Consider the following 27,440-nt stretch of genomic DNA (forward strand, 5'->3'; position numbering starts at 1 on the left):
TTGATTTTAAAAGAATATTATTTTTAAGTCCCCTTGGTCTGAAGTCTAATGCATGAACGCCGTAAGTATCAAGGGAGATAAGATACATTGACGCGTGTCAGTAGATAACGCACCGCACATCCTTAGCCTTGACCGCCTGACCGACTTATTAATTCACGCATATAAAATCATATTTTATTCGCATTTACCTATAGTTTTAGGTTTGTCGTTAATAAAGAAAGAAAATTATTGTATTTAGGTAGCTAGAGTACATATGCTTGTATGAATAATTAAAGCACTTAAGCTAACGGATATTCCTTGGATAATATATATATATATATACTTAAAGTATATAAGAATATATTTCATGTTTTTTATGACTACAAATTTTGTGTGTCCAATTCACCTTGTTATTTTTATTAATAATTATATATATATATATTAATAACAAGGGTGATAAGTTGGTCTGAGCTTGTTTCGCGATTTAATTCTCATTAATTCTTGCATACGGGATTACGTATAGCGCTGTCTCTCTCGCTCGCGCGGGCCGCCCGATAGTTCGGTCTCTCTCACTTTCACGTACTACCTATTGAGGTCTCACGTATAAGTCTCGATCGGTTTAACCATTCGATTATGCTTTATTATATGTTAGAGAAGGCTTAGTAAGTATTGTTGGCGTTATTATTTACTATTAATCGATTTATTAAAATATGATTTTCCTTTATGTAGGTTTTTATATATGTATATATATATACATATAATTGGAAAGGCACAAGCCTATGGGTTTTCCGTAGATAATGGGTGTACGAAGTGAGCCTCTTTTAATTATTCAATAGGGCTGCCACGCAAAACATCTATACGGTAAGTATATTTGTTTATATATATATATATATGAATTTTTATATTTGTAATTGAGTAATGTATTTTGAATATGAATTCACGTGTAGGTTATTGTTGAAATGTATTTCTAAGGAAATTTTACTAATAAATATATTTTATTTTTCTGTATAGCGTGTTCGTTAGGTGATGAAAATACTGAGACACCCGGTGGACAACCGAGTGAGGCTATGTTTATAGGGTGACTTATTATTCTGCATGCAGAAAGAGTTATGTATAAAAATTTTATTCTTACTGAATTTTTCCTTTTGTAGTTATTATTTAATTTAATATATTTGTTGTTAAAATTGAGTGTATTAATATTTGATTTATCATACTTATTTTACTATTTGATTTTCTTCATTACTATATGATTATACACATCTGTAAAATATTATACCTTTTTAATTACATTAATACATTAGTTTTGATTAACTAAAAATTTTTATAATGATAATAGATTTTGTATGGATTAATGTTTTTATGTATTTTATGTCAAGTTAATTTTTCATACGGCCAAATATTATTGGATTGTTATTTTCAGCTGCTAGGACTTGGAATTCTTGTTACTTATTTATGACGAACTGTCTTATATCGTTGGGAAGAGGATATATATATATATATATATATAGGGTTATAAAAAGTGTGTAAGTATGAATTATATTTTAAATGGGTTACTCAATAATTCTTATAGTAACTCTTATACTTTTATTATAATTTTCAGATATCATGACTCTGAGAAAAATTACTTTCTAATAGTGAATATATATATATATAGTATTTTAAGCTTTGTGCCGACAAAGTGTCGATTTTTAATAGTTTAAAACGAGCAACAAATTCTTTGAGTTACTTTTCTCTTGTACAAATGAATTTCATCGTTTGCAGATACTTATGATATGTTGGTTCTAATTAAATACTGTAATTTTTACAAAATGTTTTTACACTGTTTTGGAGCACAAAATTAATTTTATAAATTTTCTTTTATTATTGATAATTTTTTTTATTAATCTTTTATATTAATATTCCTTCTGTTTAGACTTGCTTTCAGGATATTTGTTGGCATTTTTGCCAACAGGTTATGTCTCGATTCATCCAAATATTAATTTAATTATATTTCTCCCAGGTTTCAAAATTTGCAATAGCCGCATCCCACTTACGGCAGTCCAGTTACATCGTCCATCGAAGTGATCCGTATAGGGCGATAAGATCAATCGTTAAAAGATTTTAGGTAAGTATTATTTTATAATTAAAAGTGTTTTTACTTAGTCTTTAAATAAATTGTTTCTAATATTATTTTATAATTTCCAGGAGAAGGGTTATGTTTTATGAGGTGCTTGATTGGTCCATAAATATTTCTGTATATTATTGTAAAGGGAATTTTATGGGATTTTACAGTGTAGTAAGTATAGGTACTTATATGAACGTATTTTCCGTTACGATATTTTTGCTCTAACAATATAAATTGCTTGAATTTAAAAATAGAATTTTAAATTGTCTTCTTTTTGACTAAAGGAATTAATTATTATAGTATTTTATATAACAGTTATGTTCACTTTTCTGTAATTAATTTAAAATGTATAATTATTTTGCATGCATGATTACTGCAGGTGTAATATAGTATATTTTCCTAGATTTTTGGTTACATATATATATATTAATAGATATTTGAAATGATAAATTTTCTGCTAACTTTCATATAATGATTTATATGAATTTTGTCGCGAACGCTTTTAACACAGTTTGCATTATTCAAAATAATTTTAATAACACGATTTCAAATCTATTTCTTTCCTGAATAAAGTTGAAATATATTAATTTTATTCGATTAACATATTTCTGTAAATCCAGCTATTCGGTTAGCACTGGTAGTTTACTAGTTTTTTAGTTATATAGGATAACTAGATAATATGAATATCGGCAAATTATATATAATATATATAGTGATATGAATTTATAGTGAATATATGTAATATTTAAAAATTATATAAGATGATAAATTCTTGATGTTATACTACAAAGTAATGTTTAAAATTTTTTTGTTGCGGGACGTAACAGCCGTATGGAAGGTCGCAACTTACTTACCCCGTGACACACTTTATTCGGGCGTGTGTATGGATCGGGTCGAACGAATGTGAAGGGCCTGACACAGGTCAGCGACCGAAGGTCTCTATAACGCTGCGTTTTAAGCCTATTCGTTCGATGGTCCCTTTTCGATAAAGGAATTTAATCCTTATTACGCGGGATGGGACCTAGTGCGATCTCAGGATTTAGGGAAGAGAACGGGTTAAATAATTAAATTATACATTAAATTAAAAGTACATATATTATGCAAAAATAAAGAAAGAAAAATACATCTTAGCAGTTGTAGCTATGGGTGAGTAGGTATCTGCGTGTGTGTGTATATATTCTCGCGGGTGTTACAATCGTTCGGAGGTCATCAATCAGAATATACTGGGAAGAATTTACGTTAAGAATTAAATTCTGACTGGTTAATACAATATACATATAATTAATATAATGTAAGAAATGAAGCAAAATGAAAAAGTGAATGTGTAAATAAAAAAAAAAGGATGAATAACTCTTACTAATTAAGGGAGGTATAGAATTCGTCGGTTGCGGATAAGTGTGTGTGTAAGTTACAGGAAGTGGGGGGTTATGTACAAATTTATTGGGTGAGAGAAAAAGCGAAGGGTCAGAGTTCTTCAATCCTAGCTGTGGAAGGAGGAAACCTCCTCCAGAGGGCTTGGATAGGGACAGCTAAAGGGAGGTACCCCGTGAGGTACCAGGGGATGACGGAATTGGAAGGGGCGGTGGTTATGTGATTCAGTAGGTCTTCGTGGTTAACTCGGCCTGGGCCCACGCAGAATGTTCCTTCAGGTACGGGGAGATCGAAGAAGGGGAACTGAGATAAGAAATAATTTAGAGAATCGGGATGGGGAGATTCAGGTGTTTCGTTATGGTGAGGATGTTCCGACGGGGAATCGGGAGGGAAGTCGAAATCGGGGGAATCTTGTTCAAGGTCGGGAAGATCTCTCGCGAAATCTCCTAGAGCCTCGCTGAATTCAGAAAACTCTGAGGAGGTGGAAGGGGAAGGAGGGTCTGAGTCGAGGGTGATAACAGGTATGGGAGGAGTACGCTCCCGGACAGGAGGTGAGGGCGAACGAGGGGGTTCGGGAGAAGGCAAAGGAGAGGGTTGGAATACAAGGGTTGATGAAGTAGCTGGGGAAGGAGAAAATTCTGGTGGGGTCAGGGTAGGAGATCTGGGGGGTGAACCAGGCGACGGCGCGGGGCCTGGAACAGGTGTATCGGGGAAGGTCGAGGAATGCCCTGGGGACGAGATTGGAGAATAATTCGGAATACGGGGTGAGGAAGAGGGGTTAGGTGTGTGTGTGTTAGTGTCGAGTTTTTTACTGCTAACGGGCGCGTCAATATTATCTAAGGTATCGCCATTAATAGGTTTAGGTAAAGATTGAGCCTGTATCCGTCTGTTCCGCCGATTCCGCCACCGCAACGCTGCCCGCCGTTTACCGGTGGGAGGCACTAATAATAATTTTGACGCTGAATATCTTACTGATTTAATGTTAGACTAGCTATTATAAAATATATCACTGTTGTCATTGGGAAAAGATGGATAAGCCTTAGGCAAAATAATAGTTCGTTCTGAAAGATTTTTACTCTTAAGTTTAAATTGGTCATACAAATAAAGAGATAGTTGAGTAATAAATAGAAGGGGAATGAAATGAATTAACGTGACTCTAAAATGGTTTCAAATAAAGGTTTGAAATTTAGGAGAAATTCGGTTTAGGATTTGTTCGCGAATCGCCTTGCGGAGATTCCCGGCGAACGAGGAATGGTTCGCGAATCGCCTTGCGGAGATTCCCGGCGAACGAGGGATTGTTCGCGAATCGCCTTGCGGAGATTCCCGGCGAACGAGGGATTGTTCGCGAATCGCCTTGCGGAGATTCCCGGCGAACGAGGAATGGTTCGCGAATCGCCTTGCGGAGATTCCCGGCGAACGAGGGATTGTTCGCGAATCGCCTTGCGGAGATTCCCGGCGAACGAGGGAGAGATGAGGAGGATGATTAGGAAGAGGAAAGAGACAAGAAGTAATTAAACGATTATTAAATTGTCGAAATTTATCTTCTATAGATTAGAGGCAAAATCAAGGCTCATTCCCAATGACAGTTGGTTAACACGAGAGAGGGGAATTGAACTGTTAACGATAGATTACTATTGATGGTTACTATGGAATTTTAACTGATCGGGAGTATTATTGATTAAATTCTTATTACCTTAAAGATCTGTAACTCAACTCTTTAATTACTTAAAGATCGTTTCTCAATCGAATGGGAAGGAGAAATAAGGACTGAGAGAGGATTTATACTTACTACTTATTGAGAGCGTTGATATATATATATAATTATATATATAACGATTTAGTCAAGGCGAGTCTCTAGTCGCGGTCGGAGAGGCCCCAATGCTGGAGAACAGGTGACCTGGTTGATGTTGGACTCTGTTCACTTCGTGCACTTCGCGTTTCCTTTTTTCAGTTAATCTAACTCGCGAAAGCTAAGACTCAGACGCTCAAACTGCGGAAGAAGTACTGGCAACTGCAGGAGAATTTTTTGAGTACGGAAAGACTGTGTCTCGCGTCTTGCGCTCGAGTTTTTAAAGTCATTGCTCCTCCTCTTTTCTGGATAGTGGGAATCCCTTTTGGGCGAATGAGATAATTTCAGTTGCTCCCCTTCTTAAGAACAAGGAGGCTGATTTTGGAGGGAAAGGCGGTTCTACGATTGTAATAGGCTGCCCCTTTGGTTCCAAATTTTGGCTCTATCCAGCAGAGAGTGGGAGCTTAGCGGACAGATTTTATGACTTGCGAGAGTCTTTTCGCGTTTCGGTTAGCGCTTAAGGGTGGCCAGGCGAATTGTTTAGTTTCCCTTTTTGATTACTAGCTTAAGATTCTGCAGCCCTGGAGGGTTTCTATTTTCATAGCTCCACGTGTGGAGCGCTATAAAAATTTTATTGCGGTTCTGGTTCCGATTTAAAATTTCTAAGTTTCAACGACTGACCATCCTTAGCTCTAGTTTTTCTTGTATATTTTTGCTTCGAGTCTCTCGATCTCAGATATCCGCTGCAAGGGTTAGATATACATATGTTTATAGTTGGTGCGATTCTTAAGAAGGATCGCTTTGTTACTAGAGTTCCGATGGTTCTAACGGACGTCCCAACTGTAAACATGTGCGAGTTCGATTTTATTAGTTCTTTATTTTAGTGGAAATTTTCTATTTATAATAACATGCTGTCCGCGTAGTCTAGACTCATTTATTACTTTTCGTTTCCTTGATTTGGATATCGCCGAGAGTTACCCGCGCACATGGTTATCGTATAGTTTTTATATAGCTTCAAAGAAAGAAAAGAATCACGACGTCCATCGGACGTAACACCCCCCGCCTTAGACAAATGTTGGGGGAGTACACAACATTTGCAAATAATACAAATATTCGATTCTTTTCTTTCTGAGAAAAAGAAGGAAATTACACGCATTATTATATACTTAATGTAACGTGTAAGAGTATAGTATAAATGTATAAATTAATTATTATAGTATATGCTAGTTCTTCTTTCTCCCTTTTCTTAGAGGAAGGAGGAAGGAAAAGGCGACTTCATAACCCCTTTCTTTTATTCCTTCGTCCTTCCTGCACAAGATTTCCATATACATATAAATATATATATATATGTATATATATATATTTTTTTATAATAATGATTAAAATGTGAGTAAAAATATAAAGGTAACTTAATATAAGAAGAATATAAAGATAGTATATAAAAGGAATTGATAATTGATATTTTAGCGCAATTATATAGTAGCGCAAAAGAGGAGGCTGGAGCGAAGAAAGGATAGAAAGGATAAGAGAGAGAGATATGGACATATCGTCCTTGTCAGGGTCAATACCAGATGTGCGTATGTGAGAGAAACCAGGTTCTTCCTGTGTCCTTCGCTGTTACTCTTTTTCCTGTGGGGACGGGCAGGCACTCTCCTTGTTTGATCTAAATGAGCGTCGATGGTTTCCTTTCAGGTAATCGGAAGGAATTCGTGATCTCCTTAAGCTGTAGTTGATGTTTAATCATTGAAGAATTAACTGTAAATACTTAGAATGCCAGATTATGCGTTTTTTATTTGTATATGTATATATATATATATATTTTTTTTTTCTTTTTTTTTATAAGGAAAAAGAGTAAATAATGCGGAGATGAGCGATGCTACGTGGTTATGGTCAGAGAGTCTGGATCCGGTGTTGAAGGTGGGGGGGGAAAGGGGGAAAAGGTTTCCTTTTCACTATTGTTTTTCTTCCCATCGTGCGAAGACAGGCGCTCCCCATCCTTCATAGAGATATGCTTCATCGGTGGTTAAGTATTCTTCGATGCATCCTCTACATTCAACAGCTGGTCTGATTTTTATTATTATCTTATGGCATTGAGTGCAATTGGCTTGGTTTTCTGTCGAAATCCTGTGTATTAAATTATGTGATGGCACCATTGCGTGTTCTTGTTGATATTCTTCCGGAACCTGGTAGAAGCATGAACTACAAATTTTATAACCGTCCGAGATTCGTTGGTAAATTTTTCCTTCGAATGACACAACACATCTGAATTCAGATAGGTAACCTTAGATTTTAGGATGATAACCTGGTCTTACGCCGTCGATCAATCCATAGTCTTCCTCTTGATTTTCAGGGGCCTGTAGGTGGTGATGTCTCGGCATTTCAATACTGTAAGCGATTGTCAAGTGTTCAGGGATGACTCTTGTTGTTTGTGACAAAAATTTGGATAAGGTAGCAGTTGTTCTATATATTTTTATTTTATTATTATTTTTTCTATATTTTTTTTTTAGGAAAATATATGTTGGTTTTTTTTATTATTATTATTATTATTATTATTTTTTTTATATTATTTTATTTATTTTTTTTTTTGTTGTTAGAGTGCAGGGGAAACATGCTCCATAATGTTCTTGCTGTGACGAGCTATTCCTAATTTAATTAGAGCTTCTTTAAAGTCGTACGACGCATCGAAATTTATTGATTGTAGTCGGAGATTAACTAGAGCAGCTCCTTTCCAAAGAGGCTGTATTACATTTATCCATCCTTTATTGCCCTCAGCGACTATGCGGGTAAGATTTTTACTAGTTTCTGGCCAGGTGGAAGTAGGGAGTTCTGGTCCTGTATAAGCTAAAGAACAAGCGATGGCTTGCCACGGTAAGTTTTTGAATTCATCGTCGAGTTCATACAGTTCATTGTGAGGCAGAGTTAATTTTCGGCCAATGTCCTTTAGAGAGATTTCGGCTGCTCCGATTATTCTGCTGACTCTGGTTACTATACCTCTGTGCCAGAGTTTGTTGTGCATTACGCTGACGACTTGGTCTTCATGTATGTTTGTCAGGAGTTTCTTATTGGTGGTCATTTTAACTTGTAATTTACTTTGTAATTTCTCGAAGATTCTTTCGTTATTTCGTAGTTGTACCCAGAAGAGTAACGGCGATTCCACGCATACAACTCTCACTTCTTGATGCCCTGAGCATAAGTGAGTGGTGTCGATGGATTCGATTTCCATTCTCTATAAGGAGGGATAACGTCGTTGAGAAGATATTTCTGACAATGTTTTATTGAGGAAATAACAGTGTGATTATTTTTATTGCTGTTGTATTCATTATCATTATTGCTACTATCCATATTATCATTATTATTATTACTAATACTTCGTTAAAGGGTACAATTAATAACTTATGTATAAGCCTTTAAGGGAAAGGCTACGTATAGTTTGTAAAAGAATACCAGTATGTCTAGCGAGGGCGAGGGGATGGAGGAAAGAGAGAGGAGAGAGAGAGAAAGAAAAAAAAACAAAAAAAAAATATTTTTTTTTTGGTCTAATATCTAATGTAGATATATTGTATATATTTTCTTACATAATTTAGCTTGATGTATGCATTTTTTTTACATTGAATGTGGCGATTTAATAGGCTAATATATAGCAGTGTTGATGTGTATGGCATTAAAGTAAGAGGTATATGTTGATGCAAAAAAAAAGAAAAAAAAGGAAGAAAAAAAATATATATGTATATGTGTGTATACTAATATTATATATGTGCATGGGTATATATAACTAAATGATCCTAATGTACTTTATGCGTAATAGTTTTGTAAACACTAAGTACGCAATACGTAATATATATATAATTATAGTATTCAGTATATATATATACAGGGTGACCCATTTTAACTTAGGCAGCCAAATAACTCGAAAAATAAGCAAGATAGAGAAAAATGTTTTAGACAAAAGTTGTATGGTTTCGAGGGGGCCATAAGATGGTATCATTGGTTTGACCTTGAAGAGTCATTTGAAGGCCACGTGAAGGTCACTTCAATTTTTTTAAATGGAACATCCTATATATTTTTGTATATTCTTGTAGCTCATCTCGAGAGCTTTCCAAAACACTATAATTAAGTACATTTTCGTTAAGTACTTTTTGAGTTATGAGGCTTGAAATAATTTCTTAATTTTACATAAACCGTAAAATATCTTGTAAAATATTCATTTTTCGATTACCTTACCTTAATAGTTTTATGTACAAAATAATGAGAGGAATCAATTGGTGTAAAGAAAACACATAGTTGTTTCGAAGAAAAAATATGTAATTTGCAATTAACAATTCCATATTTTTTCTTAAAAACAACTATGTGTTTTCTTTACACCAATTGATTTCTCTCATTATTTTGTACATAAAAGTATTAAGGTAAGATAATCGAAAAATGAATATTTTACAAGATATTTTACGGTTTATGTAAAATTAAGAAATTATTTCAAGCATCATAACTCAAAAAGTACTTAACGGAAAGGTACTTAATTATAGTGTTTTGGAAAGCTCTCGAAATAAGCTACAAGAATGTACAAAAATATATAGGGTATTCCATTTAAAAAAATTGAAGTGACCTTCACGTGACCTTTAAATGACTCTTCAAGGTCAAACCAATGATACCATCTTATGGCCCCCTCGAAACCATACAACTTTTGTCTAAAACATTTTTCTCTATCTTGCTTATTTTTCGAGTTATTTGGCTGCCTAAGTTAAAATGGGTCACCCTGTATATGTGTGCATATATGGTTGGGATATGCGTTTGTTATGTTTTATTCTAGTTTTATTATATTCGTGTGTTCTCTTTTGTTTTTTTTTTCATACTGCGGGGTATACGTCTCTTGTTACTCGAGTGCTCAATTCCACGTGTCCTAGTTTAATTAATATATCTCTGAAGTTGTAGGTTTCTCCGTTGTTTTCTCCCTGTATTGTAAAGTTTGACGAGGGCGAATCCTCTACCCAAGGGCAATACTATATTAATCCAGCCGGTGTGACCTTCAGCCAAGAGCCGGCAGAGTTCTCGGGTTTTTTCTGGCCATGTCGTTGCATTATTAGGCGACCCAGTGTAGGCGAGTCCGCACGCAAAAGCTTGCCACGGGAGTTCTCGAAATCTGTCTTCTAGGCGATAGATCTCGTACATTGGTCGCCAGGTTGACCAGCCATGATCTCCTAGGCGTACTCTAACCATACCGGATGCCCGGCTGATTTTCTCCACCCATCCTCGTCGCTAGCCATTACCTTCCTTGACAACGACGTCCATGTCTAATGTTATATCATCCGGGTAGCAGATTAAGAACTTGCTCCTTCGTGACATACGGAGAGCAAGTTCTTCTTCCATCTCTTGTAGGTCCTGATCGCCATTTTTCAATCGGACCCAGAATAACAATGGGGACACGACCCGGAGGATAAAGACGTCCAGGCGAGAACGCGTAAGACTTTCTGTGTCAATGGGCGCTGGTTCCATTTTTCTACAAAGAAGTTAGTTTATCCAATCAGTTGTAAGTTTGTCTTTATTTAATTGAGTTTGAGGGAGAATGAAACAGTTGCAGAAGATTGAGGAGAGAGAGTGTGGGAGGAGGTTTCTAGCGGTATGCTTGAGCCTTCACTCCTTGAGTTGTAATGTAAAATTACAATTCTCCTTCAGAGAGAGAGATGGGTAAACGCGGTCAGAGGGCCCTATATGGGCTTCGGTATCAGCGGGATGTTTATTTTTGTGTGAATCTTCGGCAGCCGGTGCGGTTGGCTGATTAGTATACGATGGTTGTTTCAATTTCAGATGTAATAAAAGTTGAGTAAGGGAATCCCAGATGGCCCCTAGGAGGTATATGGACCACCCGTACACTGTGTGTAAGGCATAACCATGTACTTACGTATCCAATATTAATTTGAAAATTCTCGCGGCTAAATATATTCCCATGATTCCGGCGCTAATATTTCCAAAGATTAGAAATCTTTTCCAAAATTTTTCCCATGTGGAAACGGCTATTTTCTCTATTGCATTTTTGTCTAGCAGGTTAGAGATTGAGCCTCCTTGCAAGGACGTGGGTCTCCCCATTACTCCCCTTGCAATGGTGTTGAGCACCGCAGGTCTTTCGGCAGGAAACATGATGTGGTCTTTAAGATCCTCAAGATCGTTCTCGGTGTATATCCCACTGATGGTGAGTGATCCGGGGCTAACATATTTCCAAGTAGGTTTAGTTAAAGGTTTCATAATGGTGGGCGGTACTGTATCTATTGGTTTTGGCATAAGTTTATACCACGAGTCTCCTAGCAGATACATGGCAGGTGCGAATGCGTTACATGCAATTTGCGTGCCTTGTCGCAGTAACACGTGTGTTTGAGGCGTTAGGAAGTACGTTTGATTTCCCCTCAGTACAGGGAGTTGATTGAAGCAATATTCTGTTTGGGCGAGTTTTACTTCGACAGGTACGCATTTCACGATGTGAATTACTTCACCGGCTAATAACGCCATGTATCCCGGTCCTTTCATTAGATAGTATGCAAATATGTCAGGTGATTGAGTAGCTATAGCTAATGCGTTTTGCAGTAATTGTTGCTCCAGACTACATTGTTGTAATAATATATTTCGATATAATTCGTTTATTTGTGTGCGTATATGCCTTTCTACATACACAAATTTAGAATTCATGTATGTGAAGATATCAAGGTTCGATACTTTTGACTGATTTTAAAAATTTCGACGCCCGGTGAAGCTTCAAAGATTATTAATTTTGGATGTTCGGTACGGGTAAGAGTGTACCCACAGGTAATGTATTTTCCTCTACTGGTTAATGCGAATATAGTATTTTGGGTCGTTAACGAATAAGCTACCTGCGACTGTTGATTCATACTATCGATTATCTTATCGGCATACCCCTCGTATAATATACCATAACTAGAAAATTTGCAAGTATCGGCAGGTACGGGATCCCAGAAGGTGTCTCCTCCTTCTATATCTGAACAGCTTGTAGCGCTAAGTTCACACGCTACTCCGGATCTAAGATGTACCTTGTTAGTATTTATTCTTACGTCGGCTATGTAATCTTGGAGGGTTATTTTAATACTGCCCAGTACAACGACATCCGCCCACGTTCCATAAGGATCTGAATACGTGCTTCCGGAGCATGATCCATCTGAATCGACATGTGTTACGTCCCGGGATGTCGCGGCTCTAAAAGAGAATTCGGACGTCGCGGGGCTCGATCGCTTTTTCGGGTCAAGCGAACCTATGTGGCTCTTCCCGGGGATACGTGCGATCTGAAGCGCTCGGAATTATTGTTCGGGCTCGGAGTCAGTGGACTCTTCGTCGGGGTACACGATAGGGATGACTATATTACCGTCTTGAGTTACTGGATGATTGGCAGGGTGTAGCCAATAGTCTAGAAGTCGCTCAGGGCACTCGGGGCATTCGTCGCTAATTCTGATGCTGCTTAATCTACTTCCACAGGAGTAACACCCGAATCCGATGGGTTCGCCAATTATAAGTCTATGTTTCGTCACGTAATTATACCGTAGACGCTCTTCAGCGGGCAGGGAATAATAACAGAATGCGCACAGAGCGGCTCTAGTTTGATTATTCGCGAAACCGCAAGCTTTCTGGCAAAAGCTCAGGGAGAGATCGTGGGTATTAAGGGGGGCTTGAGTGATCCGATCACGAAACACGCGGGATCGCATCGGGAGAGAGCGATTTTATCGGGTGAAATCCGATTTTCCAGGGATTTTCTTGAAAGTAGGTCTCGGTTGGGACTAAGTCCCTTTAACGCAGCGTCGGTTTAAAGGGATTCGGGAAAGTAGGTCACGGGGTAATTGGGTCAATTTATGTAGGTCACTGGGTCATCGCATTAAATCCCAAAATAAAATTAGGTCACTGGGTCAGTGGGTCATGGCGTTAAATCCCAAAATAAAAATTAGGTCACTGGGTCAGTGGGTCATCGCGTTAAATCCCAAAATAAAAATTAGGTCACTGGGTCAGTGGGTCATCGCGTTAAATCCCAAAATAAAAATTAGGTCACTGGGTCAGTGGGTCATCGCGTTAAATCCCGAAGTTGAAAATAGGTTAGTAGGTCGTTGCGTTAAATCCCAAGCGTCGAATTAAATCCCAATTCATAATTTCGTTAATTACAGCTTAAGGAGAGGACCGCGGTCATTTATCACTATGAATTCGAATTGTTGTTATTATTATTATTAATATTTGGCTATTATTCGCGGAATAGAGCCGGTATTCGCGGTAATTCGCGGAGATAAGGCCGGGGATTTAATACAGAGAGACTCGATTGACCACTGGAATGTACCGCGGCGCCGAAGGGTCGGGCTAAGATCGTAAAAGTGAAACCTTATACAAAAACACGATGGGCCTGGCAAAAAGTCGTGACTTGCACAAACAGGAATTTTCAACCGTCACTTACCTCCAAGATGGCTTCGCTTCATTTCCTTTCAAAGATTAATTTCCACGTGGCCTGGCCGCGTTGATTAATCAGGCTGCACTGGTAGGCGGGGATCGCGGCGCTCCACGCGGGTCTCCTGGATGAACGGAAGCGGGTTGATGCGGCTGGTTATCAACGTCGATGGGGATGAGTCGTTCTGGCCACTTTATTAAGCACGTGGTTTTATTTGCACTCGCGAATAATTGTTCGTATTCTTTATCGTAGTGGTTTGTTTCTACGATATCGATATAATTGGTGGACGCGGCGTAGTAATGTCTCGCTATCATCCGACGGAGTTGATTTTTCCTACCGGCACGGCGTGTTTTAGGCATTGTAGAAAATTAAAGTCATATTCGGATTTTCTGTAGGCGTCGAGCGGCTTGTCCTCTCTGAGCCGTCACTTCAAATCAGAAATGATTGATTATGCTTCGGATTTTCTGTAGACGTCGAGCGGCTTGTCCTCTCTGAGTCGTCACTTTGAATCAGAAGTAATCAATTATGCTTCGTATTTTCTGTAGGCGACGAGCGGCTTGTCCTCTCTGTCGTCACTTCAAATACGAAAACTCGATTTAATTGTTATAATTTAGTAGCACGTGCCTGGTTAAGAATATCTGTATATTAACGTCGCGTCGCGTGGGATGTGGATTTATTGAATTAGGATTCTTTTGAATGATCACGAAGTTTAGCACACACTAGTATATATTTCTAAATTAATACACAAAATGTAATATATTTAAACTAGCACTTAGATTCGAGAATGAATTTATAATGAACTTGGAATTTGAGTTAAGATTATGATATGGAATTAGAGTTAGAGTCCAGCTTAGGACTTGTCGGTTCGGTGTCGCGAGTTAAACTGCCTGAGTCTGGGCCCGCTCCGAGGTCCCTCGATTTCGGCGGCTCGACTGCTGCGGCGGTCGAAAGTGGGGAGCTTGGAGAGAGAGGAGCCCTAGCTGAGCGCCATCTCTGGGCGCTTGGCGGAGGCTTAAATCTAACGCAGTGCCGCGCTCGGCCGCTAGTCGGAGTTCGGTGTCATAGCGCGCCTTGGCGCGCTTTTCAAATGCGCTGAAAGAAACTTAGAAGATTTACATGAAAGTTTGTGGAAAAATCAGGCGCGGGATGTAACACATGACCGGCTAATGTTATTGGGCGAGTCGTGGTTTGATTCGATTTTAATCCAGTTATATAGGTTTCTGTTAATTGGAACGTTCCATAAGTATGCATACGGCGGCATGCCTCGCGGGTTACTTCTTGTATAAATGAATATTTGCCGTTAAATACATCCATAGAATGTGAAAACATTCCACATTTTCTGATTAGTCGATCAATTTCAACTTTGCATTGTATTACTTTTACAGAATCAAATTCGTTAATTTGAAGTAGCTGAATATAAACTCTGCTTGAGTTTACACTTTGCTTTGGAATATCGCATTCCTCGATGTTCAGTAACGATAACGTAGTGTTGTTAGCGGATGCTGAACCACAATCATAGCCTATTATTCCGTAAGTAGATTGTAATTCCACAAATAAAAATATTAACGTGGCTATTTGCCTGGGATCCATCTGAAAATTTTTCATTGATATAATTACGTATCTATTGCTATTCATTTACTTCGTTAGTGTAGTTATTATATTTATTATTTAATTGCTACCTAATAATAACAGGAATATTATGTGTATACGTGCATTTTCCTTTCCCCGTAAGAGTTTTATTAATGTTACTATTGTTAGTATGGTTGATTTTATTACTATATTTATTATTATTATTAGTATTATTATTATTATTATTTAAGTTTATTATTATTATTATTATTATTATTCCTTTTGATGGCTTGATGATTTATTAGTGGGTTTAATATAAGAAATTCGCAACCGATTCGGATGTACTATTCGGCTGTTCTTTTTTATTCTTATTCTCACATTATTTTTATTCAGTATTTCTAACACTTCATGAGGGCCTGTGTAATGATCGCCGAATTTTCCCGGTTTCGGCCCTTTTAATAAAAATACTTGATCTCCAGGTTTAAAGGTTTGAGGGTTGATCTTTCTGTCGTAATATTTCTTTGATCTATGCTTGGCGTCGATCACGTTTTCTCTGGCATTCCCTTGAATGGTGTGTAGTTGCGTTACAAGGTTTATCAGATATTCATCGTAATTCGCTAATCTATCCTCGGGTGCTGGAAGCTCACTTGAAGGGACTCTTGCTATTTTTCCAAATACTAACTCATATGGAGTGTGTTTTGTAGCTTCATGCACGCTTGTGTTATAATTAAACATTGCAAGTCCTATCCATCGGTCCCATTGCTTTTGTTCATTAGCATATTGTTTAAGATATTCTCCTAGCGCGTGATGCGACCTCTCCAAAGATCCGTTTGATTGCGGATGGAAGGCGGTAGTACGGAATTTACGGATTTTAAATACCTTGGCTAATTTTTTCATTAGGTCGCTAATAAAATTTCTGCCTTGGTCTGTTAATATGGCTTTGGGAGATCCAAGTACGCAAATAAAACGGTCTACGAATACTTCTGCAATTGTTTCAGGCGTCTGGTCTGGCAATGGTATTCCCATGCAGAATTTTGTTAATTGATCTTGTAACGTCAGTATATATTCGTTGCCTCTCTCGGTTTTTGGTAAAGGACCGACGATATCCATTGCTACTTTATCGAAAGCAGACCCTGGAGTGTCGGTGATTATCATAGGTTGCTTAGTTTTTACTCGGACTAATTTCTTTAATTGGCATTGTAGACATTATTGTATATATTTTTGAATATCGGATTTTAAATTTTCCCAGTAATAATTGTTTTATTCTATGATATGTTTTAGTAACGCCACGATGTCCTCCTGTTGGCGGACAGTGCATCTCGCCGATTATAACTGGGCGTAAATCTTTAGGAGGATATTTAATTAGTCCATTACATATTATTATTTTGGTGGGTACGTCAAGGAGTATCAATCGAAGCTGTATTTTAATATTATCCCATGGGACATTATTAACGTAATCAGTTTTTGCTATGCTAATTGTTTCTAATTTCAATGTTTCAAGTAGATTTCGTAAATCGTTTAACACTGTAATGATTTGGTTGAGAGCTACTGTAGGGCCTTCTCGTTGTCCCTCGCTGATAGGCAGTGCTACGTGGTAATAGTTCTTATATTTTATGGCGGTAGCTTTACTCAAGACTAGAGAATTTAGATGTGGTAATTCGTTTCGCTCAAATAATTTTTTAGATCCAGAATCCAAAGGATTTCCCTCAGTATCAACAAAATATGCAATGTTATCTCTTCGTAAAAATAGTAATTCGCGTGAGTCGACAATATTACTTCTTGAGAATTTATCTCTGATTATAAATGGTTTTGTTTTCCTGGATTTTAGGTTTTTATTTATATCATCTTCTTCCGTATCTTCTTCGTCCGTATCTTCTTCCTTTTCCCTTTCCTCCTTTTCCTTCTCTTCTTCCTCTATGTTTAATTCATTTATTGTTTTATAAATTTTATCAGGAGGATCATTTCGTTCATTAATTTTTTCGGTATCGTTTTTTAATTTAGCTGTCTGACTTCTTGTTAATATTCTGTCCTGTTTAGGAGGATCATGTATTAATGCTTTCTCTGTTAGCTGTGCTTCAACCGGTTCATTTAATTCTTCTAAGGTAAATGGAAGGGAGTCAGGATTGTCTTCCGTTATTATTTCTTCATTATCTTCGCTGTCGGAAAGATGTAAATGAAAATAGTCGCTTTCTTCTTCTTCCTCATCTTCTTCAAGTTCTTCTAACATTTCAGATATTACTTGTGCATCTTCGGGGTTATCGGGGTTTAAAAGTTTTTTATTTCTTGCAATCAAGTTCTTCAATATTTGCGGGATTCCTGGATAATGCATCTGCATTTACATTAGTATTTCCTGCCTTGTATACTACTTCATAATCGTATTCGGCCAATTTTAATCTCCATCTTAATATCCGCATATTTGCATCTTGAGCGTGTTTAAACCACATTAATGGTTTATGATCTGTGACTAAGGTGAATTTTCTTCCGTACAGGTATGGTCGGAAATGCTTAACGCAATATACTATTGCAAGTGCTTCCTTTTCGTAGGTATCGTATTTTAATTCGTTGTCGGTCAGAGTTCGTGAAGCGTAAGCTATTGGTCTATCTTTGTTTACTTTTCCTTGGGATAGGATTCCTCCTACAGCTATCCCAGAAGCGTCAGTAGTCAAAATAAATGGTTTAGAGAAATCTGGATATTGTAGTACTGGTTCTTCACACAATTTCTGTTTTAAGATTTCAAATGACTCTTCTTGAGTGGTTGTCCACTCGAATCGAACATCATTTTTTAATAATAGTGTTAATGGTTTTGCTAATTTAGAAAAATTTGGTATAAATCTTCTATAATATCCGGCAAGTCCCAAAAATTGTTTAATATTTCTTGGTGTTTTCGGTCTTGGAAAGTGTTGTACTGCTTCTAATTTTTTCGGATCCGGTTTTACTCCATCTCTCCCGATTACATGTCCCAGATATGTTACTTCAGATTTCAGAAACTCACATTGTCGGGTTGTAATTTTAGATTAGCCTTGCGAAGCCGTTCATTTAAGGCATTATATTTTCTTTCGTGTTCTTCTAACGAGGATGCATAAATAACAATATCGTCCATGTAGACAAATAATTCTTCACCTTGTAATCCAGTCAACACTAAATCCATTAGGCGTTGAAAGGTCGCTGGAGCGTTTTTAAGACCGAAAGGCATTCGGTCGAATTCATAATGTCCAAAAGGCGTTGTAAAAGCAGTTTTGTGACCATCTGCAGGATCCATTTGATGAAAACCGGATGCTAAGTCGCATATTGAAAAATAACGAGTTCCTCCCAGTTAATCTAATATATCGACGATATTCGGGAGAGGATATGCATCTCCTATAGTTTTATCGTTTAAAGCGCGAAAATCTAAAACCATTCTCCATCGCTTATTACCCTTAGAGTCTTCCTTTTTTGGCACAATCCATATAGGAGTATTGTAAGGTGATTGTGAGTGTTTTACTATTCCTCCTTCTAGTAATTCTTCTACTTGTCTATTTATTTCGTCCTTGTGTATTTGTGGGAAACGATATTGTCGAGTATTTATTGGATGATCATCTGTGGTCGGAATTTGATGTAGTAATACGTTTGTTGCAGTCAATTTTTCTCCAGGAACGTGAAATCGATCTTGACTGTTTGTTATTAACTTTATTATGCTTTCTCTCTCCGTCCCATTTAGATGCTCTAATCGTAGTGATTCTATTATCTCGATGAGTCGATCCTTTATTTTTCCTTCAGTGACCACTAGACACTTGGAGTTTGCAATATCAAGTTGTCGATTTCCTTTATGTTTTGATTTACGTTTTCGCATAAATTTATCTATGATCTCTTGAGATTTATTTAATAAGGACGTGGAAATTTTTGAAGATGGTTTATTCCTTTGAAGACCTTTAGGTTTTAATTTTTTGTTTTTCTTAATCTGTTTTTGAACTTCTTCAAAGAGATTTTTTAGAGAAATCTCCAATTCATTGTCGTTATTTTTTGAGAATAATTCAATCTCTGGGAATTCGATGTCTAAGGGAGATGAAGAATTGCTCCCTTTTTTAAAATTAGAAGATGTCGAATTGTGTAACGAGGCTTGGTAACTTCCCCCCTCACAATTGACGGAGCTAGGATTTTCTGTCGAGGTTTGGAAATTTCCCTCCGAAGTCCTAGAGTTAGTCTCCTCCGAAGAGGTCTGGTAATTTGCCTCTCCTAGGGAATTTGAATTTAATTCCTTATTTTTCTTTTCGTAGTTGTTTTTATTTTTGATTTCTTTCCTGTTTTTCCGTTGGTTTAATATTTCCTCGTTATTTTCATCCGATATTCCTTCGATAGCAAGATTATGTTGGTGGTTTTTATCTTCATCTTCTGGTTCCGTTCCATCTACGTAACTTCTAATTTCCTTTTCTTCCCCCTTTTTTATTCTGATTTTAATTTTGTTTTTATTCTTAATTTTATTTTTTTCTTGATTTAGCATTTCCTTATTATTTTTATTTCGAGTTTCTTTGATGCTAATATTATTTTGACTATTTTTATCTTTATTTTCGTCTTCAATTTCGTCCTCTTCCTTGTAGTTGAACCTTTCAGGCATTTGGTGAGATTCTTTATGTTTGATTTCTCCCTTTGTACATATTATTTCCTCCAAGTCATTCAAGTCTTCCAAAGTGGATTCATGGTCATCGAGCACTTCATTACTTTGGTTTTAAGTGCAAGATCGGAACTTGTACTTCCGTTTCTTCGTCTAGAGTGCTTATGACGTTTAAATAGGCTTTTCCAGATGTATTTTCGACAATGGTGTCCCCTAGATAGATTCCGTGCGTTAACCTTATTCTGGGTATATATCCTACTTTTATTTCTGGATTTTTTATCCTTACATAAAATAATGATTCAGACCGTGGAGCCACCACGATCATCTCCGGCGTAAAGAAAGGTATGTTAATTCCAGATGCAATCAGGCATTCCTCCGCATAATCTATTTTTGAAAAAGTTTGTTTAAAAAATTCATTGCCTAATATTCCGGATTGCGGAATTGGGAAATCGTTAGATACAATATGAAAGATGACCGGTAACTCAAAAAGAGTTAATACGATTTCACCGAGAGTGTAAACAGGATCATTGTTTATACCATTTAGTTTCAATATATTTCTGTAATTGATATTAATTCCCTCGGGTGTAAGATTTTCTTTAATAACATTTGGCCCAGATCCTGTATCTAACATAAGAGTTATGGAAGTCGGAATATCTTTAATATTAACCCGGACAGTAGGCACTAGGCTTTGCTTATTGAGATTTACTGTTACAGGCTGTATAGTCACATCACCGCTTCCTACTTGGCTCCCTGAGATTGTGACGGGTGTGAAGTCGGCCCGGCCCCATGCTGCACACCCGACGTCGAGGGGCCCTTGTAGTTTCCCTGACTATTTTCTTTGCGACGGTTATTACTCGCGATGCGCAATTGGCAATCATCGAGAAGATGACCTCGGTCCTTGCAATATCGACAGAATAAATCGTCCTTAGGTGTCGTTTGTTGATTAGCTTTAGAACGACATTCTTTAGAGGTGTGCCCGAATTTATCGCAAGTTTGACAGATAATTCTTGGTTTATTCTCGAAGTTCCGCTGCTCGTTCTGTTTCTTCCAGCAATTATTGGCGGAATGCCCGGGCTTATCACACCACTGACAGATTACAGGAGCTTTATTAGGTTGACTATTAGTATTTTGTCGACAGGTTTTTGCATTATGTCCTGGTTTTGAGCATAACTGACAGGTGATGGCTTTTTCCTGTATTACATTTATCGTTCGTCGAGCTTGATGATCGCGAAACCGACATTTGTCAGCACCGTGCCCTCGCTTCTTACAAATATGACATATTAATATTTCGGTGCCTATATCGGATTTATGCTGATTTTGTAGTGAAAATTGAGAGAGTTTTCGACAATTATTTGCTACATGCCCTTCCTTGAAACAGATCTGGCATGTTTCCCGCAACCGATTAGTGGGTAATATTTTTGTTTTGTTTGAATCGCTGCTCTGTCCCTGTCGCAGGTCTGTCATTACCCGCAGTTCTCTTTCTATCCTTAAAGCATCGGCGACCGTCTCTTGCACATCTAAATCCCTCGCGATTCTTTGTTCGATTTCAGGCTTAAGCCCCCTTATAAAGCATTTACACATATCCTTTTCTAGAGATGTCTTGGTGGTTTGATCAGGCAGTGTATTTCCGGGTCCTCTATAAGCCTCTAATATCTGTTTCCCTAGGATTTTGACACGGTTAGCGTAAGTAATTACGTCCTCTTCATTTTTCTGGTAAATGCAACCTAATTCCCCTTGGAGTTGGTAGACGGTTTTTACAGGCCCATAAATTCTTTTCAAATAGGCAGTTATTTGCGATACCTTATCAAAATCTTGATCTTGAATTGTTCTGCGTGCTTCGCCTACTATTCGAGTTCTTAAAATTTTAGTAAACTGCGGTTCGGCTTCCTTAGGAAGCATCGATTTTGCTTCTTCGCAGCCCTCAATAAAATAGTTAAGCGGAATGTTGCTGCCATCGAAGAATGGGACAGCGTCAACCGCATATTTCAGTGTGGCGAAAGGATTTTGTTGCGCCATGATTATAGGGTTTTCAAGATAATTTGCAAGATTATTACTATCAATTATTTTACTTATACTAGCATTTGCGGCGGTAGATTCGGAATCGTTGGAAGACGGCTCAGGCGAATCGGCAATTAAGGTATTTTCAGTTAAATTGGAAGAATTTTCCTCAGTAAATTGGACTTGTTTAGATGTCGATTTAGGGGTAGATGTGTGTAAGGGAGTAGAAATAGATCGAGTATTTTTCGGTTTACTATATCGCTCTAATGCTGTTTTATAAATATCTTCTACTTCGTCTTTATTAACTTTACTTCGAGTCCCGTCACTCATTCCGGTTTCCAAGATCGCACATTTCTATCCCGGACGAGCCCCAAAATTTTATCAGTATGTTACGTCCAGACCCTGGAATGGATGGGCCGTATGGAAGGTCGCAACTTACTTACCCCGTGACACACTTTATTCGGGCGTGTGTATGGATCGGGTCGAACGAATGTGAAGGGCCTGACACAGGTCAGCGACCGAAGGTCTCTATAACGCTGCGTTTTAAGCCTATTTGTTCGATGGTCCCTTTTCGATAAAGGAATTTAATCCTTATTACGCGGGATGGGACCTAGTGCGATCTCAGGATTTAGGGAAGAGAACGGGTTAAATAATTAAATTATACATTAAATTAAAAGTACATATATTATGCAAAAATAAAGAAAGAAAAATACATCTTAGCAGTTGTAGCTATGGGTGAGTAGGTATCTGCGTGTGTGTGTATATATTCTCGCGGGTGTTACAATCGTTCGGAGGTCATCAATCAGAATATACTGGGAAGAATTTACGTTAAGAATTAAATTCTGACTGGTTAATACAATATACATATAATTAATATAATGTAAGAAATGAAGCAAAATGAAAAAGTGAATGTGTAAATAAAAAAAAAGGATGAATAACTCTTACTAATTAAGGGAGGTATAGAATTCGTCGGTTGCGGATAAGTGTGTGTGTAAGTTACAGGAAGTGGGGGGTTATGTACAAATTTATTGGGTGAGGGAAAAAGCGAAGGGTCAGAGTTCTTCAATCCTAGCTGTGGAAGGAGGAAACCTCCTCCAGAGGGCTTGGATAGGGACAGCTAAAGGGAGGTGATAACCCGTGAGGTACCAGGGGATGACGGAATTGGAAGGGGCGGTGGTTATGTGATTCAGTAGGTCTTCGTGGTTAACTCGGCCTGGGCCCACGCAAAATGTTCCTTCAGGTACGGGGAGATCGAAGAAGGGGAACTGAGATAAGAAATAATTTAGAGAATCGGGATGGGGAGATTCAGGTGTTTCGTTATGGTGAGGATGTTCCGACGGGGAATCGGGAGGGAAGTCGAAATCGGGGGAATCTTGTTCAAGGTCGGGAAGATCTCTCGCGAAATCTCCTAGAGCCTCGCTGAATTCAGAAAACTCTGAGGAGGTGGAAGGGGAAGGAGGGTCTGAGTCGAGGGTGATGACAGGTATGGGAGGAGTACGCTCCCGGACAGGAGGTGAGGGCGAACGAGGGGGTTCGGGAGAAGGCAAAGGAGAGGGTTGGAATACAAGGGTTGATGAAGTAGCTGGGGAAGGAGAAAATTCTGGTGGGGTCAGGGTAGGAGATCTGGGGGGTGAACCAGGCGACGGCGCGGGGCCTGGAACAGGTGTATCGGGGAAGGTCGAAGAATGCCCTGGGGACGAGATTGGAGAATAATTCGGAATACGGGGTGAGGAAGAGGGGTTAGGTGTGTGTGTGTTAGTGTCGAGTTTTTTACTGCTAACGGGCGCGTCAATATTATCTAAGGTATCGCCATTAATAGGTTTAGGTAAAGATTGAGCCTGTATCCGTCTGTTCCGCCGATTCCGCCACCGCAACGCTGCCCGCCGTTTACCGGTGGGAGGCACTAATAATAATTTTGACGCTGAATATCTTACTGATTTAATGTTAGACTAGCTATTATAAAATATATCACTGTTGTCATTGGGAAAAGATGGATAAGCCTTAGGCAAAATAATAGTTCGTTCTGAAAGATTTTACTCTTAAGTTTAAATTGGTCATACAAATAAAGAGATAGTTGAGTAATAAATAGAAGGGGAATGAAATGAATTAACGTGACTCTAAAATGGTTTCAAATAAAGGTTTGAAATTTAGGAGAAATTCGGTTTAGGATTTGTTCGCGAATCGCCTTGCGGAGATTCCCGGCGAACGAGGAATGGTTCGCGAATCGCCTTGCGGAGATTCCCGGCGAACGAGGGATTGTTCGCGAATCGCCTTGCGGAGTGTTACGTCCCGCAACAAAATTTTTATTTTTATTTAAACACGCAAAATTTGCCTCTATAATATTTAAACTATAATTCCACCGACGAACATATAAATCTTAATCCCACCGCGTAACATATTATTGTTAATATAATTAATGTTGTTAATTAAAATTCCATCACGCCATCTATTATCACCAATATTTCTTATTATAAAATCTCACCGCGCAATGTAATATCACCAATACTTATAGTACATCAATATCATTCCGCCGCGCGATATAATATTGTCAATATCTCCGAAAATAATCTTTCTTTGTTAAGAAACTAGCTATACATAACATAACCTCACTTAGGAATGATAGAAATAATTTTAAGTATTTGCCCACATATAGTATCATCCGCATAAAAATTACCTACTTTACCGACAATAGGCAAAATCACCCACACAAAAGTTACCGACAGTCGATAAAATAAATTTCTACTTTACCGACAGAGTAAAAGTTACCGACAGAAAAATTACCGACGGTCGATAAGGAAGTTTTCTACCTTACCGACCGAGTAAAAATTACCGACAGAAAAATTACCGACGGTCGATAAGGAAGTTTTATACCTTACCGACCGAGCAAAAGTTACCGACGGGAAAATTACCGACGGTCGATAAGGAGGTTCTCTACCTTACCGACCGAGCAAAAGTTACCGACAGGAAATTTACCGACCCATGATAACACAGTTACCGACGTTACCGACTGAGGATAAAGTTATTTCCTACCTTACCGACAGTGAAGACTGTCCGTACCCACATTACCGGCAGAGGGCAGCGCCATCTCTGGGGTAGCGATGATACTAACTTTACCGACATATAAGAGAATACCTCCTTCATTAATATGTAATCCTGATACACAAGAAATTTTACAAATCAAAAACCAAAAGACTATATACATATATATATATTTTTGAACACGTCTCAGCACCGACTATACGTATATCTAATTATTTTGGGGCCTAAATTATATCAAAAATCATTGATTCCAGATTAACTCGAAAAATACTATAAATAAAAATCTTATGACAATTTTCCCTTAAGGAGCATAAAAAGTCAGACCGACACATGTATACATAATTATGAAAACTCCAATACTACTAATTTTATAAACGAAGTTTAAAATATAATTTTCCGTATGCGATATTATGAGTCATCATCACATTCCAAACTAAGACTATGGAATATTCCGCTCGAATATTATTGCACAACATTACGCAACATGATGAAATAATTAATTATCATTAAGTAACAAATGAATTTATTGTTATTAAGCGTATGCAATAACTTCCATTTATATATTAATTCACAAAAAATCCGTTCAAGAGAACATTGCGCAACATAACGAAATAATTAACTTATTAATATTAAGTATATGCAATAATTTTTATTCAAGAACCCAATAGGGATAAATATTAAAAATAAAAGCAAAGAATAAAAATTGTTGCACCATTTACTGAAATAATTTATAGTCTTTATATACTTATATCCCACCGCATAATCATAAATACTTATGTGTTAAAATAATTGTAATTATAATAATTATGATGTCAGAATTTATTAACAATATTTAAAAGCATTTTCCATAATAATACATAGAGACAAAAATGAACTTTCGAACGGAGCATGCTAGAAACTCCGTTGACATTTCTACAGCTAGAGCTTAAAAAACTACATTAGAAAATATATGCATATAAACTGCAAAGAAATTCTGATGGTCTAATAATTATTATAAAACTTATGTGTCAAAATACAATGTAACCAGTATAGCCGATTCTATACTGACCGCTCCGTCACCCCCACTTCAATTCTGAAGAGTCCCACCATCTACAAATTAAACTACGCCCAAACTACGCCCAATTCCTGCGGCAACGCCCAGCGGCGCGCGCAACCAGCCCGGAGAAGGGAACCAATGAGCGACCGCGCCGCCCACGCCGAGGCGCGCGCATCTTCCGAGGCGCGCGCATCCGTCACGTCAGCGGGAGCCAATCCCAAATCATTGCGCAACAATCACGTCAGAGAAAACCAATCACCCGTTGACAACGCGGCACATCCCTCGAGGCGCACGCATCTTTCGAGGCGCGCGCAGCCAGAAGCAGAGGAGGGAACCAATCACTGCTCGACTCCCTCCACGGAGAAGCGCATCTCCTACTATTGGGACCGTGTGCAAAACTGGGACTGACGACTGTATAAACCCGTGCAGAGCGGTCCTCCTCGCATTTGGCCCAACGATATTCACAGTGTTAACTTGGCATTTTGCCCAACGTTTTCAACATTCAACTATCTCCGGCATTTGGCCCAACGATCTTCACAGTGTTAACTTGGCACTTTGCCCAACGATCTTCACAGTTAATACTTATATCTCCGAGATTTTGTACGCGTATTCAGTTAATAAATTCAGTGACTATTGAACATTGAGTTTCTCAATCAAACTCCTGGACTGCAACCTCCATCCCGAACTGTCACTGAGGTAGACGGTATCCAGCGGAAGGAAGCAGCATCCACTCATCAGCCTAGTGAAGGGAAGCAGCCTTCACACACTAGGACATTTCAGACACTGGTAAATATCCGGCCACTTGTCATTAATCTAACCTTTAATTTCTACTAACAACTAAATTCAGTGAAACAGTGCGCGACAATTCGGGAACCGTACCTTTGATTACCCGTATTCCTTAATCCAGTTATTCAACTTAGTAAATATCATTTCCAATTGGAAAATTTATCTGGGACTTATCTCTTTGATAAGACGACGCGATAGACAGTGAGCGAGTGCGAAACTGCAGCGGCAGGTCGAACCCAAGTCTGGCTCGGTGGAAAAATAATTATCTTGAGGAATTTATTCCCATGATAGAGGTTGTTTCTCAACCTAGAGCTGGTGAGGCAATAGAAAAAATAAGCGGCCTCCTGTCAATCGACGTTTGAGTAGGCGAAAATACAGTTTTCGATTAAGGGGTAACACCACTCTAGAATTTTGAAAAAATCGATTTTTTTTTTTTTACTTAAACAACACTTTAGGGCCTCAAAAATAATATCCACTTAGTTTTATAGTGAAAAAAAATTTTTAAATAGCGTGATTTTTAAATTCATGATTCGCTTTTATGCTGCTTTTAAATATAGTACCTGTTAAATATAGTAAGTGACCACATTACTTACTGAGCAAAGGTTTTCTGAGTTCCTCAGGTGCTCACCAGGGTGCGTAATCGTATAATAAAAATAAACATGTATGTGTGAGTTAGTGTAGCTACGAAACCGACGCCGAAAACACGTGTCCGTTACTTTCTCTGCTTTGTGTTTAAATTTGCATTAACGTTGTGTATTTCTG

The 27,440-nt window shown here is 37.9% G+C and overlaps 1 protein-coding gene and 1 pseudogene across 1 annotated transcript; both read right to left on the reverse strand.

The window, feature by feature from the left end:
• Positions 1-10,868: 10,868 nt before the first annotated feature.
• LOC145963944 (uncharacterized) lies at positions 10,869-17,458 on the reverse strand (annotated as a pseudogene).
• Positions 17,459-20,557: 3,099 nt separating this feature from the next.
• Positions 20,558-22,147, reverse strand: LOC145963945 (uncharacterized). Its single transcript, XM_083086308.1, has one exon. The coding sequence runs from the start codon at positions 22,145-22,147 to the stop codon at positions 20,558-20,560; it is 1,590 nt and encodes a 529-aa protein (XP_082942434.1).
• Between the last annotated feature and the right edge of the window lie 5,293 nt (positions 22,148-27,440).

Source organism: Camponotus vicinus, unplaced genomic scaffold (genome assembly GCF_025532165.1).
Source record: "Camponotus vicinus isolate PSW18456_S1 unplaced genomic scaffold, iyCamVici1.0 SCAF_13, whole genome shotgun sequence".
Lineage (NCBI taxonomy): Eukaryota > Metazoa > Arthropoda > Insecta > Hymenoptera > Formicidae > Camponotus > Camponotus vicinus.